The sequence below is a fragment of the Gracilinanus agilis genome, chromosome 1 (assembly GCF_016433145.1).
Source record: "Gracilinanus agilis isolate LMUSP501 chromosome 1, AgileGrace, whole genome shotgun sequence".
NCBI lineage: Eukaryota > Metazoa > Chordata > Mammalia > Didelphimorphia > Didelphidae > Gracilinanus > Gracilinanus agilis.
The window spans coordinates 284,468,920-284,487,918 of record NC_058130.1 but is presented as its reverse complement, the minus strand read 5'-3'; the positions used below and the strand labels follow the sequence as shown (position 1 = coordinate 284,487,918).

Genomic DNA, 18,999 nt, shown 5'->3' with positions numbered 1-18,999 from the left:
AGCCTTACGGTCTTTTAGCGTGGAGGCTGCCAGATCCTGTGTGATCCTGATTGGTGCTCCTTGATATTTGAATTGTCTCTTTCTGGCTTCTTGTAAGATTTTTTCTTTTGCTTGAAAGCTTTTGAATTTGGCAATAATATTTCTAACCGATTTCTTCTCTGGGTCGAATGTAGTGGGTGTTCTATGAATCCTTTTGATTTCTATATTGCCCTCTTGTTGTAGTACTTCAGGGCAATTTTGCTGAATAATTTCTTTTAGTACGGAGTCCAGGTTTCTATTAATTTCTGGTTTTTCTGGAAGACCAATTATTCTCAAATTGTCTCTTCTAGACCGGTTTTCTTGGTCTGTCACTCTCTCATTGAGATATTTCATGTTTCCTTCTATTTTTTCAGTCTTTTGACTTTGTTTTATTTGTTCTTGTTGTCTTGAGAGATCATTAGCTTCCAATTGCTCGATTCTAGCCTTTAGGGATTGATTTTCGGCTATAATCTTTCAGTTTTCGGCCATAATCTTCTGGAATTCCTTTTCAATCTGGTCATTTCTGGTGTTCAATTGCAAGATTTTACCTTTTAAACAGTTATTTTCTTGCCAGATCTCTTCCATTTTCCTCAAAATCTCAGTTTTGAACTCTTCCATAGCTTGTGAGGAGTTTTCCTTATTTGAGGAGGGTCCGGATGCTTGTTTGTTCTCCTCCTCTGTTTGCTCGGTTGTCTGGATTTTCTCTGTGTAAAAGTTGTCGAGTGTTAAGGGCTTCTTTTTCTTGTTGTTATTCTTTCTCTTCTGAGTTTCCTGAGGTTGGGTAGCCATCATTAGCCCAGCAGCTTCTCAGGTTTATCCTCGCGCTCAGTGTCTGTCCGCGGTCTATTGGTACCTGAGGTCTGAGTTCTGGTTTTTTCCAAGGTCAAGCCCCCTAGTGGACCCCCTTGCTTGATCCTCTGCAGGAGGTTCCTTTACAAGTCTCAGGGCGCTGCTTCCACAGTCGTATACCGGTCTGCACTGGTTCCCCACTCAGGTTTTCAGAGCTTTAGTTCCTGGCTGTGTCTGCCTCCACCCACGCCTCCGCCAGTGCCTGTGCGCTCTGCGCTGGGCGTCCACTCTCTGCCCTCGCGCTCAGATTTCGCTTGCGCTCTCTGGCTTATTGGGGTCCTAAATCTTGCTGCTCTCAGGAACAGGCCCCGGAGCTGCCAATGACTCGATGGGTGCCCCAAACTTGCTCTATTTCTTTTTAGCTGGCTTCAGAGCTATAGATTTTGTGTGTGGAGGGGGTGGGGGTGGGGTGGTTGCTCAGCCCGCGATTTAGTGAGAGCCCTTTATAGCCTGGAAATGTCTCGATTCCACGTACCTTCCACACTGTGCCCTGTTGTGGGGTTCCTCCGTTCGTCTGGACTTGTTTTTATGTCCCCTTGAGGAGTTTTGTGTGTTTCGGTCAGGAGAGGTTAAGAGCTGCTTCTTACTCTGCCGCCATCTTAACCCAGAAGTCCATTTATATATTTTTAAATATTTATCCATATCACCTAGATTGCCATATTTATTGCCATATAATTGGGCAAAATAGTTTTTAATGATTGCCTTAATTTCCTCTTCATTAGAGGTAAGGTCTCCTTTTTCATCTTTGATACTGTTAATTTGGTTTTCTTCTTTCCTCTTTTTATTAGATTAACCAATAATCTATTAAGGTATTAATTTCTTAGAGTATTTTTTGGTGTCTCCTTTACCAAGGTATTGACTCTTTTTTTTTTTCATGATTTCCCTTTATCATTCTCATTTCTTTTCCCAATTTTTCTTCTCTCTCATCTGATTTTTAAAATCCTTTTTTTCCCTATCACCAAAATAACTTTTCTGTTTTGAGTTTCTTTGTTTTGTTGTTTGCTCAAAAAGCCTTTTTCTAAAAACCATTGGACTGTAACTATATGAAGGGAGCAGTGTTCCAAGTTTCAGGTTCTTTGTACAGCTGCCTTCATAGCCGGCTCTGAGGATCTATCTGGCTTTCAGTTCTTCCAAGGGGGTATGATGTATGGACAGGTGTGTTTAATACTGTCCCAGCCTATGCTGATCTGTGAATAACCCTATGCACTCTTTTCCCCCATAGAACTGTGACCATATTCCCCTGCTAGTCTGGAAGCATTAGCATCTGCTAGTGTTCCTCCTCACTCTGAGATCATGCCCCTAAACTGCAATTTGCTTCTGCAACAAGAGTCTTGCACCCAGAGCCAGCAAATTATAATTTCTTTCTAAGCAGTTGTCTGACCCCCTTTACCATCTGTGATTCAGAGCTCCAGAAGCCTTTGTTGCTGCTTTAGTTGCTCCTAAGACCTGTTGCCTTGGGGCCAGGGGATCTTTCCCTGGTGCACTACATTCTACCTCCACTCAGGTGCACTAGATCCCTCATGCTGGCCTTTCTAAGTTGTTTTCCACTGAAAAATTATTTTACCTTGTCTTTTGTGGGTTCTGCTGCTCCAGAATATATTTTGAGGAACTATATCATAGTTTTTTGGCAGGTAGAGTTAGTAGAGTTCAGATGAGTCTGTGTGCCTTCTCCCCCATCTTGGCTGTGCCCCTCTTAAGTAATATTCTTAATGTATCTTGATTCAAATACTGCTTTGTATACTGCATGGATTTAGGCTAAAATAAATATTCTTCGAATAAAAATTATCAGACATTAATCAAAGAATCTTGTATGTTCCTTTCTTCATTCCACAACTTTCACCATTCTGTGTTGTGGGAAGGATTGGGAAGGGGTTGAGGGGTTGTGCCACACTTATTGAATTGTTTTCTTCCCTTAGATATCTCTGTCCCTAGCCAGCTGTATTATATCTTACTAGTCCAGTATAGCTTGCTTACATAACATAGTGGTAGTAATGAGTTAACTATTTTTGATGTAGAACCTACCTCATAAGTTTCTTATGAGGCTTATGAAATATATATAAAGTGCTTTTCATATTTTAAATACCCAAATGGATCTCCTTGTTTTGAATATTGCCTCCAGTGATGTATATTGCAACAACCTGTGCCTTCTGGTTCTGTATAACTCCTATTTGTGTTTTCTGATGAGTTTACCAAAGGGAATCCACCCAATGTACTGGAGTTCTTTGCTTTCTCTTGACACTGTAAAGCTACTTTTCATCATCTGACCAGCTCATCTTTTTCAGCAATGTATCTTTAATGATGTTCTCTACTCTGATTCTTTTTCACCATTAATAATTTTTCATATGTTGTACACTATTTACACACATTGTCACTCCATTTCCCACTGAGTTCCTTCCTACTATAAAAAAAATAAACACTATAAATCATTTAACTTTGTAGGGTTATTTTTTTGTTAGGTAGAGAGAAAGGGGTTATTTCTCTCATTGAGCAGAGACAAGAGCCAGAGCTCTAGCAGCCTGCCTTGCTTGAGGCCTAGCCAAAAGCCCCGACCAGAAGCCCCTGCCCCCGAGAGGGGGCACAGAATCCACATCCTGGCCATGTCAGCATACAACTATAAGAGGAGAGTGGGATGCTGGGAAATGAAGTCCAGGGACACAAAATTCTAATTACACATTCCCCTCTGTGATCCTTTGGGAGACTAGTCACCTCAAAGGATCATTTAAACATAAAATTAAAACTCTAAAGATTTTCAACTAAAGATACATACAGTATTGCAGTTTCTAAGGAAAAATTACAATAATTTGGGGACAAAAAAGGGAAAGAGAGAAAAAGAACAAAACCAATTAGGGGGCAGTCCCCTTTGGCATAAAAGTGTACATTCAAAACAAATGTGTTCAACCCCCTCAAAGTTCAATTCAGCACATCTAAAAGTTCACTCAGGATCTTTTGGAGCAACATGTGGTCTCTGCAGGCATTGTCATGGCACCTTCTGCAAGCAGTTCACTTTTCCGGATTCTGGGAGGTAGAAAGTCTCTTATTCTAAAATTATTCTCAATGGAAATTAAAGTTTGCAAAATAGGATAATAATACATTCCCCCCTGAGGAGGATATTATATATATATGAATCATTTGCCAAAAAAAACAAAACCAAACCATCAAAAAATCCAAATAAAAGAAAAAATAACTTCTGGATGAATATAAAATATCAAAGTCTTGTGTGTAAAAATTCTACATAAGGAAAAATAAAAGTATAACAGGTCCTTGAATCAGGGCCCAATTAAAATGAATTTTGTCCAATAAGCCTGTAATAACAATCATGTACCCACTCGGCAGCCAGGGCTACAGTAAATTGCCACAGTATGAAAGAGAAAAAAGGGATTAGCTTTCCAAAGGAGATGGGAAATAGCATTCCCTGGTCTGATTTTTCCTTGTCTCTCAGGGATAGGAGAGCCAGGACAGCCAATGTTATGTACTTGATAGGAAGTGTAGTACAAGGAGTCCAGTGTCTAACATGTCATACAGCTTCAACCTTGAGCTTTACACAAGGTTCAGGTCCTCTTGTCTTTGTGCAGAATCTCATCAATACTATCAGGATTGGTTTGTGTCTTTGACCTGTGTGCTCATTTAGCACTATGCAGGTTAAGTCTGTGCTTCCTTGGCACCTTGCAGGTTGAGTCTATGCTCCTTTGTGATCCCTTATCCTGGAATCAGACACACTCATGAAGCAAAGTCCCATAATATTTAAACAACCAGTGGCAGTTTCCATAGTCTAAAGCTTTTGGGTATGTTTTATTGAGACCTAATGGACATTTCAAACTTATGCTAGTGCAAAATCAGTACTGGTGACATGTGCTTCAAGGTACAAAAAATGAAAGAAAAAAGAAAACTCAAGTACTATATTGCACATGCAAGGAAAAACAGTGGTTCAGGGACCAAATTTTTTGTTAGTGCTATAAGGAACTTAGTGATTTCCCCATAGCAAGGGATAAACTGCCTATAAAACCCTGTTGCTCCAAGAATTGCCCTCAATTGCTTCTTAGTGGAGGATGCGCTCAATTTTTTAATATCTTCAATGAGCTTAGGAGAGATAGAATGGGAACCAACAGTTAAAATGAACCCTAAATATTTCATTTTGGGGCGATACTACTGAAATTTTTTCTTTGAGACCTGCTGAGCTCTTTTTTGCAGCTCTGAAAGGAGATGTTTGCTGTCCTCCTGGCACACTTTGGCCTTCTCATGAATCAGTATGGAGAAGAATGTGGAACACAAGTCTACTATAGTAAAGTCTATAGCTGTGCTAGGAATATTAGAGAGAATAGAATTTAGATTTGAAACCAGAGGATGTCTTTTTATGACATGATTATTTACAGCCCTTAAGTTTTGGACAAATTTAATGACTGGTTTTCCATCGGGGCCTAATTTTTGCTTTTGTACAAGTAGGATGAGTGTATTATATTCAGATTTGCATGGAATTATTATGCCTAACGAATTTATCACTGGGTTAATTCCCTCAATTGCTTCCTTTGAAAGAGGATACTGAGGAATGAAAGGAAATGGGCCATATTTTGTTCTAATTTGAATAGGAACAGCTGATTTAAGGAGGGCAACATTGCCCAGAGAGATTCAGGGATATCTGCTGGGATTTCAAAAATGGGAGGCTCCTTCATCTCCCGACTATTTTAAAGAAGGATAGGGAGCAAATTCAAGGATTCCTCTGGCAATTCTAGTGTCATAGAACCACCTGAAGGCAAATTATTGTGGCTTTAAGCTGTTTGGGGTTCATTTCAGCTTTTGAGCTATATTCCTATGATCTATAAAGTGAGGAATACTTTTTAAGTCTTTTCTTTTTTCTCACAGAAAAGCATCAAGAAGTTTTAAATAAAGCTAATATTTCTTCTGCTCTTTAGGGTAAATTTCTAGTTTGGGAGCATAGTTATCATCCTACAGTCCAGATTTTCTAGTCTAAACAATTTTAATTATATTTTTAATGAGAATGTGCCTCTGTCAGACCAGTGTGTCCTGCTTGAAAATAAGGCATTATTGACACCATCATGACAAAGAAGTAAGAAAATAAACTTTGCGAATTTTGGCAAATGTTCTGATGAAGTAAATAGTTCTTAGTTCTCTATTTCATAACTGATTTGTGTGTGGCTATGTGAAGAAATATGAGGAAAGCAAAAACAAAACCCTTCATAAAAACTGCTCATTAACCACAGCAGTTTTGACTAAAAATACATGGCTTATCCACTTTAAAACTTCTACACTGTGTAAGGGTCAGAAATGTAAGGGGTAAAAATAAAAGGGTTGGACTAAATTTATAAGAATGTGGTTGCCAAAAATTATTACTCAATTCCAAATAACTTTTTATGGTAGTTTATTTACAAAAGGAGAAAGAGTGAAAGTAAGAAAATCAAAGAGAGTAGATATTTACTCCAGCCAGGTAGGAACCAGGCAGGGCTTAAGAGGCCCCAGCAAGGAGGCCCAGAGGTAAATTAAACAAGAGTCTTCACATAGCCAAGAGGAGGCCTCTCCAGAGGCTAGTACTTCCAAAACAAGCCAGGGAAAGGAGTCAGCCTTTTTTCATTCACCCATGTGGTAGTTCTTTTTATCTTATTTTATTTTTTAAACCCTTACCTTCTGTCTTGGAGCCAATACATTGGCTCCAAGGCAAAAGAGTGGTAAGGGCTAGGCAATGGGGGTTAAGTGATTTGCCCAGGGTCACATAGCTAGGAAGTGCCTGAGGCCAGATTTGAACCTAGGACCTCCAGGCTCTAGGCCTGGCTTTCAATCCACTAAGCCACCCAGCTGCCCCTGCCATGTGGTAATTCTAAGGGAAAATAGAAAAGCAGTCTAAGGTCCTCAGCCAGAACCCCTTCAGGGGCAAGTTGACGGTGAAAGACCCCATCCCAGAAAATTTTTGCCACTTTTAAAGACCATTCCTTTCATCTCTTCCTGTGCCTTCCTTGCACTTTACATGGACCAATTACAGCTAAAGCTTTGCTTAGGACTGCCCTGGGGCAGTCAGTTGATTCTGATTCATCACCCACTATGGCACACATGAGTAACAGACCTTCCCCACTTAATGATAAGTGGGGTGTATACAATTCTGGTGATTAAATCTAAAAATGGGCAGGGGAGAGTTAATCCCATCTTCACAAATGAATTGTTTTTCCAGAGGTTATAACAGGTTTCATTGATCCATCTGTTTATTTGCTTCATGGCAACTATGTGTCATACACATTTGTAAAATTTTTGACCAGTTTGAGGTTCAACCTGTGGAAATAGAGTGCTGAGTGTAATATAAAGAGCCAGTGAGTCATGTATTGTGTATTTTCTTTTAGAATGCTGAGTGTAATATAAAGAGTCAGTGAGTCATGTATTGTGTATTTTCTTTTAGAATCAAAGCTATTGAGAGTCCCAACAAAGATGATGATACACAATGGTTGACCTACTGGGTGGTCTATGGTGTCTTCAGTATAGCAGAATTCTTCTCTGACCTCTTCCTGTCATGGTTCCCCTTTTACTACATGCTGAAGGTATGTTGGCTTTTACTTCTTTGTTGAGCCCCACCCTAATTAGGTACTTATCTTAATTTGTGGCCTTAAAATAAAACAGAGTTGTCAAAAAAAAGTGCTTTTTGATATTATCACATTTCTTAGAATTATTTCCTCTATATTTCTTCATCTCCTATATCATACTATTTGTAGAACACATCAAATAATTTGTATAAAACAGAAGCCCTTAAGGAATACCTTGAGGATCATGACTTTAATTTGTTTTCCATAATGAAAACAATCTTGGCTCTTTTTACTAAAGCTGTTCTCATATGCTGTAGGACACCATGTCCTTTCATCAGAACCAGAAGCACTTAACCTTGACTCAAACCACTATTTCTGAAACAACAGAACACTTTAGCTGGCTATCTGCCCAAGTATAAAGTACACTGAGATCTGGCTTTATCTGTATTAATGGATAGTGGAAGTGGTATAATCCAAAACAAGAGTGTCCTCATATCATTTATTTCTGACCTTGAGATTCATTAAATAATTATTTTATAACAGACTTTCTTTTCTAATAATGCTAGTTTATTTTACTAGAAAAATCATTTTATATTCCATTAACACACACCAACTGATGGGTGGTAATGGAAGTATAGTAGACCAGCCTAGGAATATTCTTTGTGGTAGGGAGAAGCCAGGCTGACATTTTACTATAGTGAAAAGATGACTGAACTTCAAGTCAGGTTTCAAATCTTAGCCCTCATAATTATCACCTGTGTGTCTTTGGTCAATGGGTTATTGTAATTTAAGTGCTTAATAAGTGTTAAAGCCTCTTTGTTAACATAAGATTATTAGTTTTCTAGATAATCCACATACAAATCATTGAATGTGAATAGTATACCCAGCATAATTCTGTCTATATTAATAGCATATTAGAACTTTCAATTTTCAAACTATATTATAAAGCAGCTGTCATCAATTTGCTATTTGCTATGGATTTAAAAAATAGAAACCTAAATCACTAATCAAGGGAAAATCAGAAATAATTGAGCTCAATCCCTCATTGTTTCTTTAATAAGCCCTAAACTAAATTAATTAAGAAAGAACTCCATATTTGATAAGAACTGCTGCCTTATTTAGAACCTAAAAAGTAGTCTAGCAGAAATTAAGCTTAGGCCAACATGTATTTTTTAACCCTTTACCTTCTGTCTGTAAAAGGGAAAAAGGGGTTTTTGGTTGGATATTAATATTTAAAGGCATGGTCACCAAGAAATGAAATATATCAATTCTAAAATGATTTTAATAATTTATTTACAAAATATAAGAGTGGAAGTAGAGAGATGAGAAGAGGGTAGAGTAAGAGATCTAACTAAATGAACTAGGATTTGTATTCAATTCTGGGTTTTACTCTGGCAGGGCTCCAGAGGCCTAGCCAGAGCCTAAAAGTCAATTAACAAGGGGTTTAGCCATGAGGGCTTCTCCCAATCAAGGGAGCCTCTGGGAGGCTAGTGCCTCCAGGGAGTTTAAGGTAGTCAGCCTTCTTCACTCACCATGTGTAGTTCTAAGGAAGAGATTTAAGAACCGTCTCACCAAGGTCTCAGGTCCAGCAAGCAGCATCTCCAACTCATCCTCCAAATCCAGGAAACAAACAAGAACCGACTTACAGGAAGTTGTCACTCCCTTTTAAAGGGGCTTCTTTTGCGTCACTTCCTGTGCCTTCCTCTTAGCTACGTGTCCAATCACAACAAACGCTTTTCTTAGGACTGCCCAGCTGATGTATTGTCAATCTCACGTTTCACAGAATATTGTATATGGTAGACTAGATAAGAGCCCTGGACTAGAATTAGGAAGATCTGGATTTGAATCCTGCCTCAAATACTTATACTTGTGTGATCATGTGCAAGTCATTTAACCTCTCTCAGCCTTAGTTTTCTCATCTATAAAATGGAGATAGTGTATCTACCTCACAGGTTTGTTATGAAATGTATAAAAATAAGATGCTAGGAGATCCTTCTGGGTAAAGATCTGGCCTTAGTGTGTCAGAGAAATCACAGGACCAGATGAATGAGACCCCAAATTGCAAAACACACACATTTTTATGGTTTCATGTCTGTTCCCAACCCCTCTACAAAGGGTTGTCAAGAGGTCTTAGAAATAATTTCTGGACTTCTTGTTTTTTTGTTTTTACCTTTGGATGACCTTCTGGGCCCTTTAATTTCTTACATGAATTGGTTTGATATAAAATGAATTCATATACTTAGGATTAACAGAGTAACATGATTAATATGACAACATACACTTAAAATTACTATAATAATATATATATTTGAAATTATGACTTGGGTCTTCTTTATCTGGCTATATGTATTTATAGACTTTTTACTACAAATTACACAATTACAAGATATCAAGTTAAGGGATTTTTAAGCTAATACAAATGAGAGGCTGCTTAATTACATTTCCTTCTCATAAAACCAAATGAGATAATATATGGAAAGAATTATCTCATTCTTATATTTGTTTATGGCATTCATATAGAAATGATCCCGGGACTATTCTTTGGGATTTAATATTCTAAAAATATGTACAAACAGATAAAATAATCTTTTTGTAGTCGAATGGGCTACAAGTTTATCCTCTGTAGGCTCATTCTAAGTACCCTTGGTATAGTTGCAGTAACAGACAGGACAACAAGGATGGTATTTACCCTGTCATCTTCCGACATAATACTGAGCTCTTTTGCTAGGTTTAGATATTCTGAAATTTTTTCCTTTATAAAATTTGGAAATTGAATATTTTGTGTGGCAGTCTCTATTATATCATTGCTTTTACATTTTTATAGATAGCAGTTTGATCTATGATAAAGATCTGTTTCTAGTATTGGTTGAATTCTCCAAATTATTTCTAGTAGGGAGATTTATTGTCCTTCAGTCCACAGAATGCAGCAAGCCACTGGATGTAGAATTCTAGATACTAGTTAGAACTCATGTTTTGCTAGGTATCCTATAGGTGACAAATTTTCAATAAGTCTAGCTTCTTAAGAAGCTTTATAATTACCTCAAAAGATTTAAGAACTCTGACCAACCATGAGGACTGATGGACAAAGCTATCTCCTAACAAAGAAGTGATGGCCTGAGAGGAAAGAATGAGACAGATATTTTTTTGGACATAGCCATGCTAGAATTTGTTTTTCCTGGTTAAACATATTTGTTACAAGGATTCCTTCCCCTAAGCCAAATGGTGGGGGAGGCAAGAAAGAGAAAAAATAGATTTTTGTTCAAGGAAAACAATAAAATTTAATTTTTTAAAAAAAAGAAGCATTCTTCAGTTTCTACAAACAGTTCTAACATGATTCAGTGATCTATTCAAATGTGTCTTTGTCTAAATATTCTTTTTGATTATCCTCTTAAATCTCATTTCAAGACCGATATTGTATAGGAATTGCTAAATATTATTATAACCATTAATTTGTATATAAGCTAGAGAGTGATTTTAATTATTCTAGAAAATGGAAAAAGTGGGCAAAATGACACTTTGTTGAGAACAAACCTCTCAAAGATCAAGGGTGTCCTGCCTGTCATGCAGCTAAAATCATATCTAATTTTGTTCTGACATGGGTAAAGAGGAAGGAAATCACTTTAAAAATTAATTAGTAGAACTAGAAATCAACAGAGGAATCTTGAATCAAATGCCCAATCCCAGCCAAATCTGGTCTATATTCAGAATAATCATCTCTACCAGTGTCTGTTAATTTCTTCATCTGTATAAAAAAAAATCATACTAGGGATAACTAGACAGTCTTTGAGTTACAAAGTCCCCTGAGGCCTGAAAATAGACTTTCTAGTTCTGGGCATTTTTGCAGCTGATTTAAGTGATTAAGAAGTAATGACAGTTCCCATTTATCATTACTAGAAAGGGAGTCTAGAATTAAAAGTAGTTGAGCAGCTGAACTTTAAATGTATTTCTTTTCAAAATTCTTATCCTCATTTTAACATAACAACTTTCTGCTCAAAATAATAATTTCTTTCAAAACACATGAAATATATTTTTGAAAGTGTAAGTAGTGGAGAAATTATGCAAAAAGTGTTGAACAGCAGGAGGTATAGGTTTTTTGCTGTGCTGACCTAAATTTGTCACTAATTTTGATTCTTGGTTCTATCTAGTGTGGCTTCCTGTTGTGGTGTATGGCTCCCAGCCCTTCAAATGGCGCTGAAATGCTTTATAAACGTATCATCCGCCCCTTCTTCTTGAAACACGAATCTCAAATGGACAGTGTGGTAAAGGACCTGAAAGACAAAGCCAAAGAGACTGCAGATGCCATCACTAAAGAAGGTAAGTCAGATTTATTTAAATATGTAAGGAGTGATGAAATTAGCTCATCTGTTCCTCAAACAGAAGCTTTTCCCATCGTACTCAAGGGATACCCTTATAAACATTCCAGCCTATATCTTCTTTTTTTGATTACTGTCTGGAGCTTTCTTATGGTGTTCAACATAACTGTCACCTGGAAGGGATGTAGAATCTATTTTACTATAAAATTTGTGGCACTTGAATATATATGGTATAAATGAATTATAAGGTTTATTTAATTCACATTGATTTGGGCTCACACAAGTATCCGGCTTTTCTAGACCATTTACTAGGTCCAGTTTTGCCTTGGCTTAAGACCTAGTCACAACTTTCCCTTTCAGCTATATTAATCACTAGAAAAAAGTAACATTTTGGGAGTTTAGGTCATATTATACTCTGGTTAACTACCTGTAACATCCCAGGTGGTAACAACACCTCAGTCACACAAATATCTCACTGGACTAACTGTCCTTGTAACTTTCTTGAATTGCTTTATTTTGAAGCTTCAGCTTCAAAATTTCAGCTATTATTTCAGCCCTGCTTGATTGTCCCAACAGCTTGGGTCATCAACCCAATATATATATATATATATAATGAGAATATAATTTCTCATTAGTTCACAAATCTTGCCCTCATTGTCTTAATGCCTATCACACCATTTAAAATATGTTTGAATGCCTTTCTAGGCTCCTGATAATTTATAGTGACTTAAAATAAATTTCCAACATTCTCAAGATGTCTTTATCATCTTTGATAATCTGATAAGGACAGCTTAGTTGATAAGGAAATAATGGGACACAGGAGTTGTCTTTTAGCTCATGCTTCCAGCTCTGTCTCCAGGAGCATGGAGTTTATTATATATATTTCAAGACTCATTTCACACAAAAGAAACCCCCCTCCCCGAAACTTTGCAGATGCGCAGAAATTACAAATTATGTCATATCAAAACACAAAAAATCTCATTTGACTTCAGAATAGAACAAGGCCAAGGCTGAATTTTGACTGGGTTCTTATCAGAAAGCCAAGTTGGGGAATATTTTCTCAGGGTTGAATTGTCCCTGCTAAGGTTTTGGCCTTGGCTATACCAGGCAGCTGCATTCCTGGCCAAAGGGGAAGAATATTAACCTTTAAACTACTGGTTAGCTAGGAACTTAAAGCTTTTCAATAAGAAATCACAAGGATCACAAAAGGGGTCAAAAGAGGAGTCTCAGATTTTTATCTATTCTTTTATTGGCTTCCCACACAATGTAGGAGGAATTTTTAAAATATAAATTTCAGCCTTTCTTTATCTTTTCAGAATTCTTTTAGACAGAAGTTTGACTGGAATGACCATCTCCCTGCAAAAGTTAAGCTTACAAAGCACATTTTCCTACAGGAGAGGACAAAAAAAGTTCCTTCTCCCCCAAAAGCCTGTATGCTAATAGTTGGAAATAGAGCCAAATTCTCTCTTTAATGAAATTTAATTTATGACAGTGAAGACACTTATAGTTTCCTGAAATCTCAACAAACAACAAAATTATTCCAACCTCACTGTGATCATATATATCCCAACAGCATTTACTTTCATTTAAAAATACCTTTGGAAGGAAATGGTAAATGTTTGAGAAGCAAATAAGGTATGTCACCTTAGGGCTAACTGGCATTCCAACCCAAGTCTTGGAAGGAGTCTTTGAAGTGCATCTGGTTAACATCAGCATTAGTTAAGTGAGAAACTTTGTCCTGATTTTGGTCCATCTGAATAATACAGTCCTGATGGAAGTAAAAAGGAGAAGCTTCTTGGCTGAAAAAGTGACTAAACTTCCTATGAACAAGGGAACAAAGATGGTAGAGACCTTCTACTCTTAGAGACCTTTAAAGATGGGATTTAAAATAGTCTTTTAGTGGTTTCAAAGCTGCCTTTCCTAAAAGAAATGTGTTGAACTAGATCTCATGTCCCTTCCCATACTTAAATTCTATTAACATGTGCTATTTGGGTTGTTTCATTGGTTTTTGCAAGACACCTTAGCCCTAACTACATACTGTTGTGCTTGAAATATAATCATCCAGGCTTCATTATTTAACTAAGTAACATAACCTGTATGGCAAAATCATTTACTATTCTCTTTTTTTTCACTCCATAATAGCCAAGAAAGCTACTGTGAACTTACTGGGTGATGAAAAGAAAAGTACCTAAACAGCTAACTGGATGAAAAGCCTCTTCTGCTCCACTCTTTATCCTGTAAAGCTTTGTTACATTGGGAACTATGGCATAGTAAAAATAATATTGCCTTGTAAACCTTTTTGATCTATTAAAAAGGAATATATTGTAAATTTTTTGCTTACTTTTTTTTTTGCTGCTGTCTACAACAATAAGAATTCTAATTTAAATTCGTCCAATGCAGTGGACAATGTTCATAGTTTCTCAAGAATGTATTCTTTTCCTCTCTGAGCTAGGAAAGGCATGTGTCTCATACTATAGTAAGTACAAATAAAATTCAATATACCACAGGCTCTTTTCTCTACTGGTTTCTCTGTGCATGTATCTTCTGTATTTAGAATTTGTGGGTTTTCATGTAATGTATAAGTTTTGTACCGAATTCTTAACATTTTAAACCCTTTTGTTTGTGCATATGCAGAAAATTGTTTCGGGGGCAGATTTTAACTATTATGCTAGAGAAGCACATATGAATTTTGTAGCGATTGATGTTATTCAGTGATTGCCTGTGTCATTTATACAGTTACAAAACTGTATAAGAAGTGAAAGCTCTTATTTGAATAATTATGAAAACCTAATAAAAGCAGCATGATGCCACTGGTTAGTTTTTTCCTAGGATGATATATATTAAGAATTATGACACAGAAAGTACAAGAAAAAATAGATAATAATGTAAGTAAATTATTCAAAAAAATCTAATTAAGTTTGTATAGCTCTGTATTTGTAATTAAGATGTCTAGCTTTTTCTTCCCAGAATTATAGAAGCTGAATGCCAAGAAACCAAGAACAGTGTTACTCATGGCATATGTGGGAAAATTTATATACTCCTCAGAAACTGAGTCTGCTATTTCATGGATATCTAGAATTTTCATTATGTTTTAGTCTATTCTAGGTTGTTGGAATTTTACCTGCTACCATCTCTATCTAGCCTTACCTCGAGCTAGATAAGATTGTTTCTTTCTCTGAAACACTATCCCTATTTTTAAATTATTCTCCTTTAAGCCCCTAATTAGGAATTGTTTTATTCTGACTATATGCTGTATTCCTTTGTACAACCGAAATACCATGTTTACATCTAAAACCAGTGATGGAGAGAATGGAATAACAGGAATTGAATCCTGCCAACTGAGTTTTAATTTTAATTATAGGTCTCAAAACTTTCCTCCACTTTATTCATCTAGCTTTTTAGTCAGATAGAGGCCATCTTATCTTATAAATCATATTCATATTCTGGTAGCTTCCCATTAAATGCTTTAATTTATTTTTTTCTGTTGAAATTGCCTTTGATAATAATTTCCTGATAATAATTCCCTTCAGGTACAGACCAGAAGTTTAAAAAAAAATTTAAGTCACATAATTACTGCAGGACAAATATATTACAAAGAGATCAGCAGCTTTTGTAGGTGTAGCAAAAAGGGCTATAAGAAAACTGAACCTTTAAATCTTTATTAGTCCATTTTGGCTTGGACAGTTGTCCAACTTACAAAACTCCCAATCAGTAAATTCTTATGTCATCTCGTGATGAGAAAATATAATTGGGAGGCAAGATCATCTGAAGTAATATATCATATCCATAATCAAAGGCTAATATTTATATTTTGATATGAAATAAATGGAATTTGACAACTCTGGTTAGATAGTGGTAATTGTGAAACTTGTTAAATTTCCTATAAAGTATCTTTGAAGGTGAATTATTTCTTTTTTGTTTGTTTGTTTCACTAAGTAAACCATGTCACTGAATTAAAGGAAAGCAAAAATAATTAGAAAAAAAAAACAAATCCTATAGCCAAAATTAAAGAATTTCTAAATACTTCAGTATTTTTATAAAAACAAAATTAGCATAATGTTTTGGTATGTGGAGCATATTTTCAATAGATAAGTTGGGGAATCCTCACTTTTTCTATTGCTCTTAAATTACTTAAAAGCTACTGGAAAATAACCATTGTTAAGTGTAAAAGTAACTTTTCTAAAATGTACAACCTTTGGGCTCATGTGCATTTGTTAAAAAAAATACTCTATCAGCTCCATTGGTTCCAGGTGACATACTGCCATAATTAATAGAAATTGTATTAAAAAACTGTTTCTGTCAAAGCTTCCTGAAATAAAGCTCTTCTAGAAAATTCCATGGCTAGAATTTAGATAAGTTTCAACTTCTGTGTGACAATGAGTAAGCCTATATTTGTTATGTGAAAATGTTTGAGGGTTTCGAGCAGCTGTCTAATACCAAACTGTACCACACTGTTTTCAGAAAGGAAGTTTTTTCTTTTACTTGAAAGTGATGTCATCACCCTCCAAATAGTGTAGTTACTGTTGGATTGTACTATGTCTTGTTGAAATGGCCAATTAATAATAAGTATATTAAGTATATAAGTTGAAAATAACCCTGGGCCCTAATTTATCTCTTGTACTAAAGATGTGCTGTACTGAAAAGTAGACTCAAATAAAAGGCTGTTTTTAATTTACTGGTTGTTTTTTCTTTTCAGTACTTGTTCTGTTATTTAAAAGTGGGTATGTCTATTTGTCAGAAAAGGTAGACAGGAAGGTGCTTCTATAAGTTGGCCCAAGATCCTCAGGTGGTAGATGGATCTAGGCTGAGTGGGATAGTAACAATTGGGTAGCCACCAAGGTGGCTAGTGACCACTAGGGCTTATGATCAACTCAGCTAAGCACCTTGACCCCACTAACAGTGCCCAAGCCAAGGTTATAGAGGGAGAAGCTGTATATGTTGTTCAACAGCCCTCTGGTTCCTTGGCTTGGGGTTAGGTTAAGTAATAAGGATTGGTAATGGGCTAGTTATTGGTATTGGATGGATAACGCTGACTGGGAATCCCTTTCCCCTTTTGCTCTGGTTATTCGCTTGCCCCTTAGAATGAATGCCAGCCTTCACTTTTGTATCAAGTTTGAAACAGGGTTTAATGCTTTGGCTCAAAGGGATTAGGAATCAGGATAAGGAAAGAGGTGTTAGGAATGGCTATGCTATATGTAATGAGAGCTAAAGGTAATCTAAATCAATGAGCATCGGGTTGGTTTTTGGCTAGAGATTCTTCTCCCCCTCACGGGCCCTGATCAGACCAGCTGTGGTCTGATCCAGCATACAGTGATTATATATAATTAGTGGTATTACTGGATTAAAGGGTATGCATTATTTTATAGCCCTTTGAACCTAATTCCAAATTGCCCTCCAGAATGGTTGGATCAGTTCACAGCTCCACTAGCAATGCATGTGTCCCAATTTTACCATATCACCTCCAATATTTAGCCAATCTGATAGGTGTAAGGTGGTACCTCAGAGTTGTTTTAATTTGCATTGCTCTAATCAAGAAGAATTTAAAACATTTTTTATATATGGCACTGTATGCTGGAGACATAAAAACAAAGGAGGGGAAAGGACATACTTGCACAAAAATATTTATATCTACTCTTTGTGCTATAAAGAATGATGAACTGGATGATTTCAGAAAGAGCTGGAAAGACCTACATAAATTGATGCAGAGTGAAATAAACACAACCAAGAAAATATTGTACACAATAACAGTAATATTATGGAATAATCAGCTGTGACAGACTTAGCTATTATTGGCAATACAATGACCCAGGACAATTCTGAGAGCCTTGTGACAAAGAATGCTATCCATCTCCAGAGAAAGAACTATTGGGGTCAGAATGCAGATGAAAGCATATAATTTTTCAATTATTTATTTGAGTTTATGTTTTGGGGTTTTGGTTTTATAAGATTACTCACAAAGATGAACAATATGGAAATTTTTTTGTGTGTGTGATAATACATGTATACCCCAGATTGAATTGTCTGCCAGCACCAGGACAAGGAAAGAGGGAGATAAGTTCAGTTATATAACTTAGGAAAACTTGTTTGCAAATTTATTATAACATGTAATTGGTAATAAATAAATTGAAATTAAAGACAAAAACAAAAATTAAAGAAAAAATTTTAAAGTATGTTTTGATTGCCACAGCTAAGTAGCTCAGCAGATAAGAATGAAGTTAAGAAGATCCAAAATGGCCAGATATTTCCTATGTGATCCTGGGCAAGTCACTAAACCCCTCACCACTCTTCTGCCTTAGAACCTGATGTAGAGGAAAAGGAGGGAAAGGTAGGGAAAGGAACGGAAAGAATGTAGCCCAACGGTGAGGGTGGTGAGGGACCTTTTGCAGAAGGTAAATTGAGCAGTTTTTTGTTTGTTTGTTTGTTTTTGTAGGTAGGCTAAGGAGCAGATTAAATTAGGCTAGACTCCAAGGAAAGTTAGGTAGGTTTATTTAGGGTTAGGAAGGGAAAGTTTAGGAAAGCCAGGGAAAGTTAGATCTCTAGCAGCTAAGTAGGGACCAAAGCTCTCCACCTAGATCAGTGGAAAAAGGCACCAAAATCCATGCTTCTCTCCTATTTTATTCTCCCTTTGATACCTCCCACAAAGAAAGTGGGATGTGTCAGAGGAAGTTGCAGTAGAGAGTCATGGGAGATGGAGTCTCCAGGGTTCCACTTCAAAATGCACAAACCAATACTTAGTAATGATTCTAAGTTAATAATAACAATGAATAATTACAAAGGTAAGGGCTTAAAAAAAGTATACTTTGATCTGCACTCAGGCTTCACTTCTTTCTCTGGAAGTGGATAGTATTTTTCCTTGGATTTGTACTGGATCATTGTATTTCTTTTTTCCTTTTTTTTATTAGATTGACCAGTACTTTGTCTATTTTATCTGTTTCTTCAAAGTACCAGCTTCTAGTCTTATTTATTAATTCAATAGTTCTTTTACTTTAGATTTGATTAATTTCTCCCTTGGTTTTTAGTATTTCTAATTTAGTTTTCATCTGGGGATTTTTAATTTGCTCACTTTCTAATTTTTTGAGTTGCATGCCCAATTCATTAATCTCTGCCCTCCTTAATTTGTTAATATATGCACTCAAGGATATAAATTTCCCCCTGAGTACTGCCTTGGCCGCATCCCACAGAGTTTGGTAGGATGTCTCATCATTGTCATTTTCTTCAATGAAATTGATTGTTTCTATGATTTCTTCTTTGACAAATTGGTTTTGGAGAATCATATTATTTAATTTCCAATTAGTTTTTGA

General features: G+C 36.3%; 1 protein-coding gene across 1 annotated transcript in view; it reads left to right on the top strand.

Annotated features, from left to right (window-relative positions):
* REEP5 (receptor accessory protein 5) overlaps positions 1-16,373 on the top strand; it is a 41,242-nt gene extending 24,869 nt beyond the window's left edge. The window contains exons 3-5 of the mRNA XM_044662192.1: positions 7,265-7,403; positions 11,531-11,699; positions 13,841-16,373. Coding sequence (XP_044518127.1) covers positions 7,265-7,403; positions 11,531-11,699; positions 13,841-13,890 — 358 coding nt within the window. The 3' untranslated portion in view covers positions 13,891-16,373. The remainder of the gene's footprint in view (positions 1-7,264; positions 7,404-11,530; positions 11,700-13,840) is intronic.
* Positions 16,374-18,999: the final 2,626 nt, after the last annotated feature.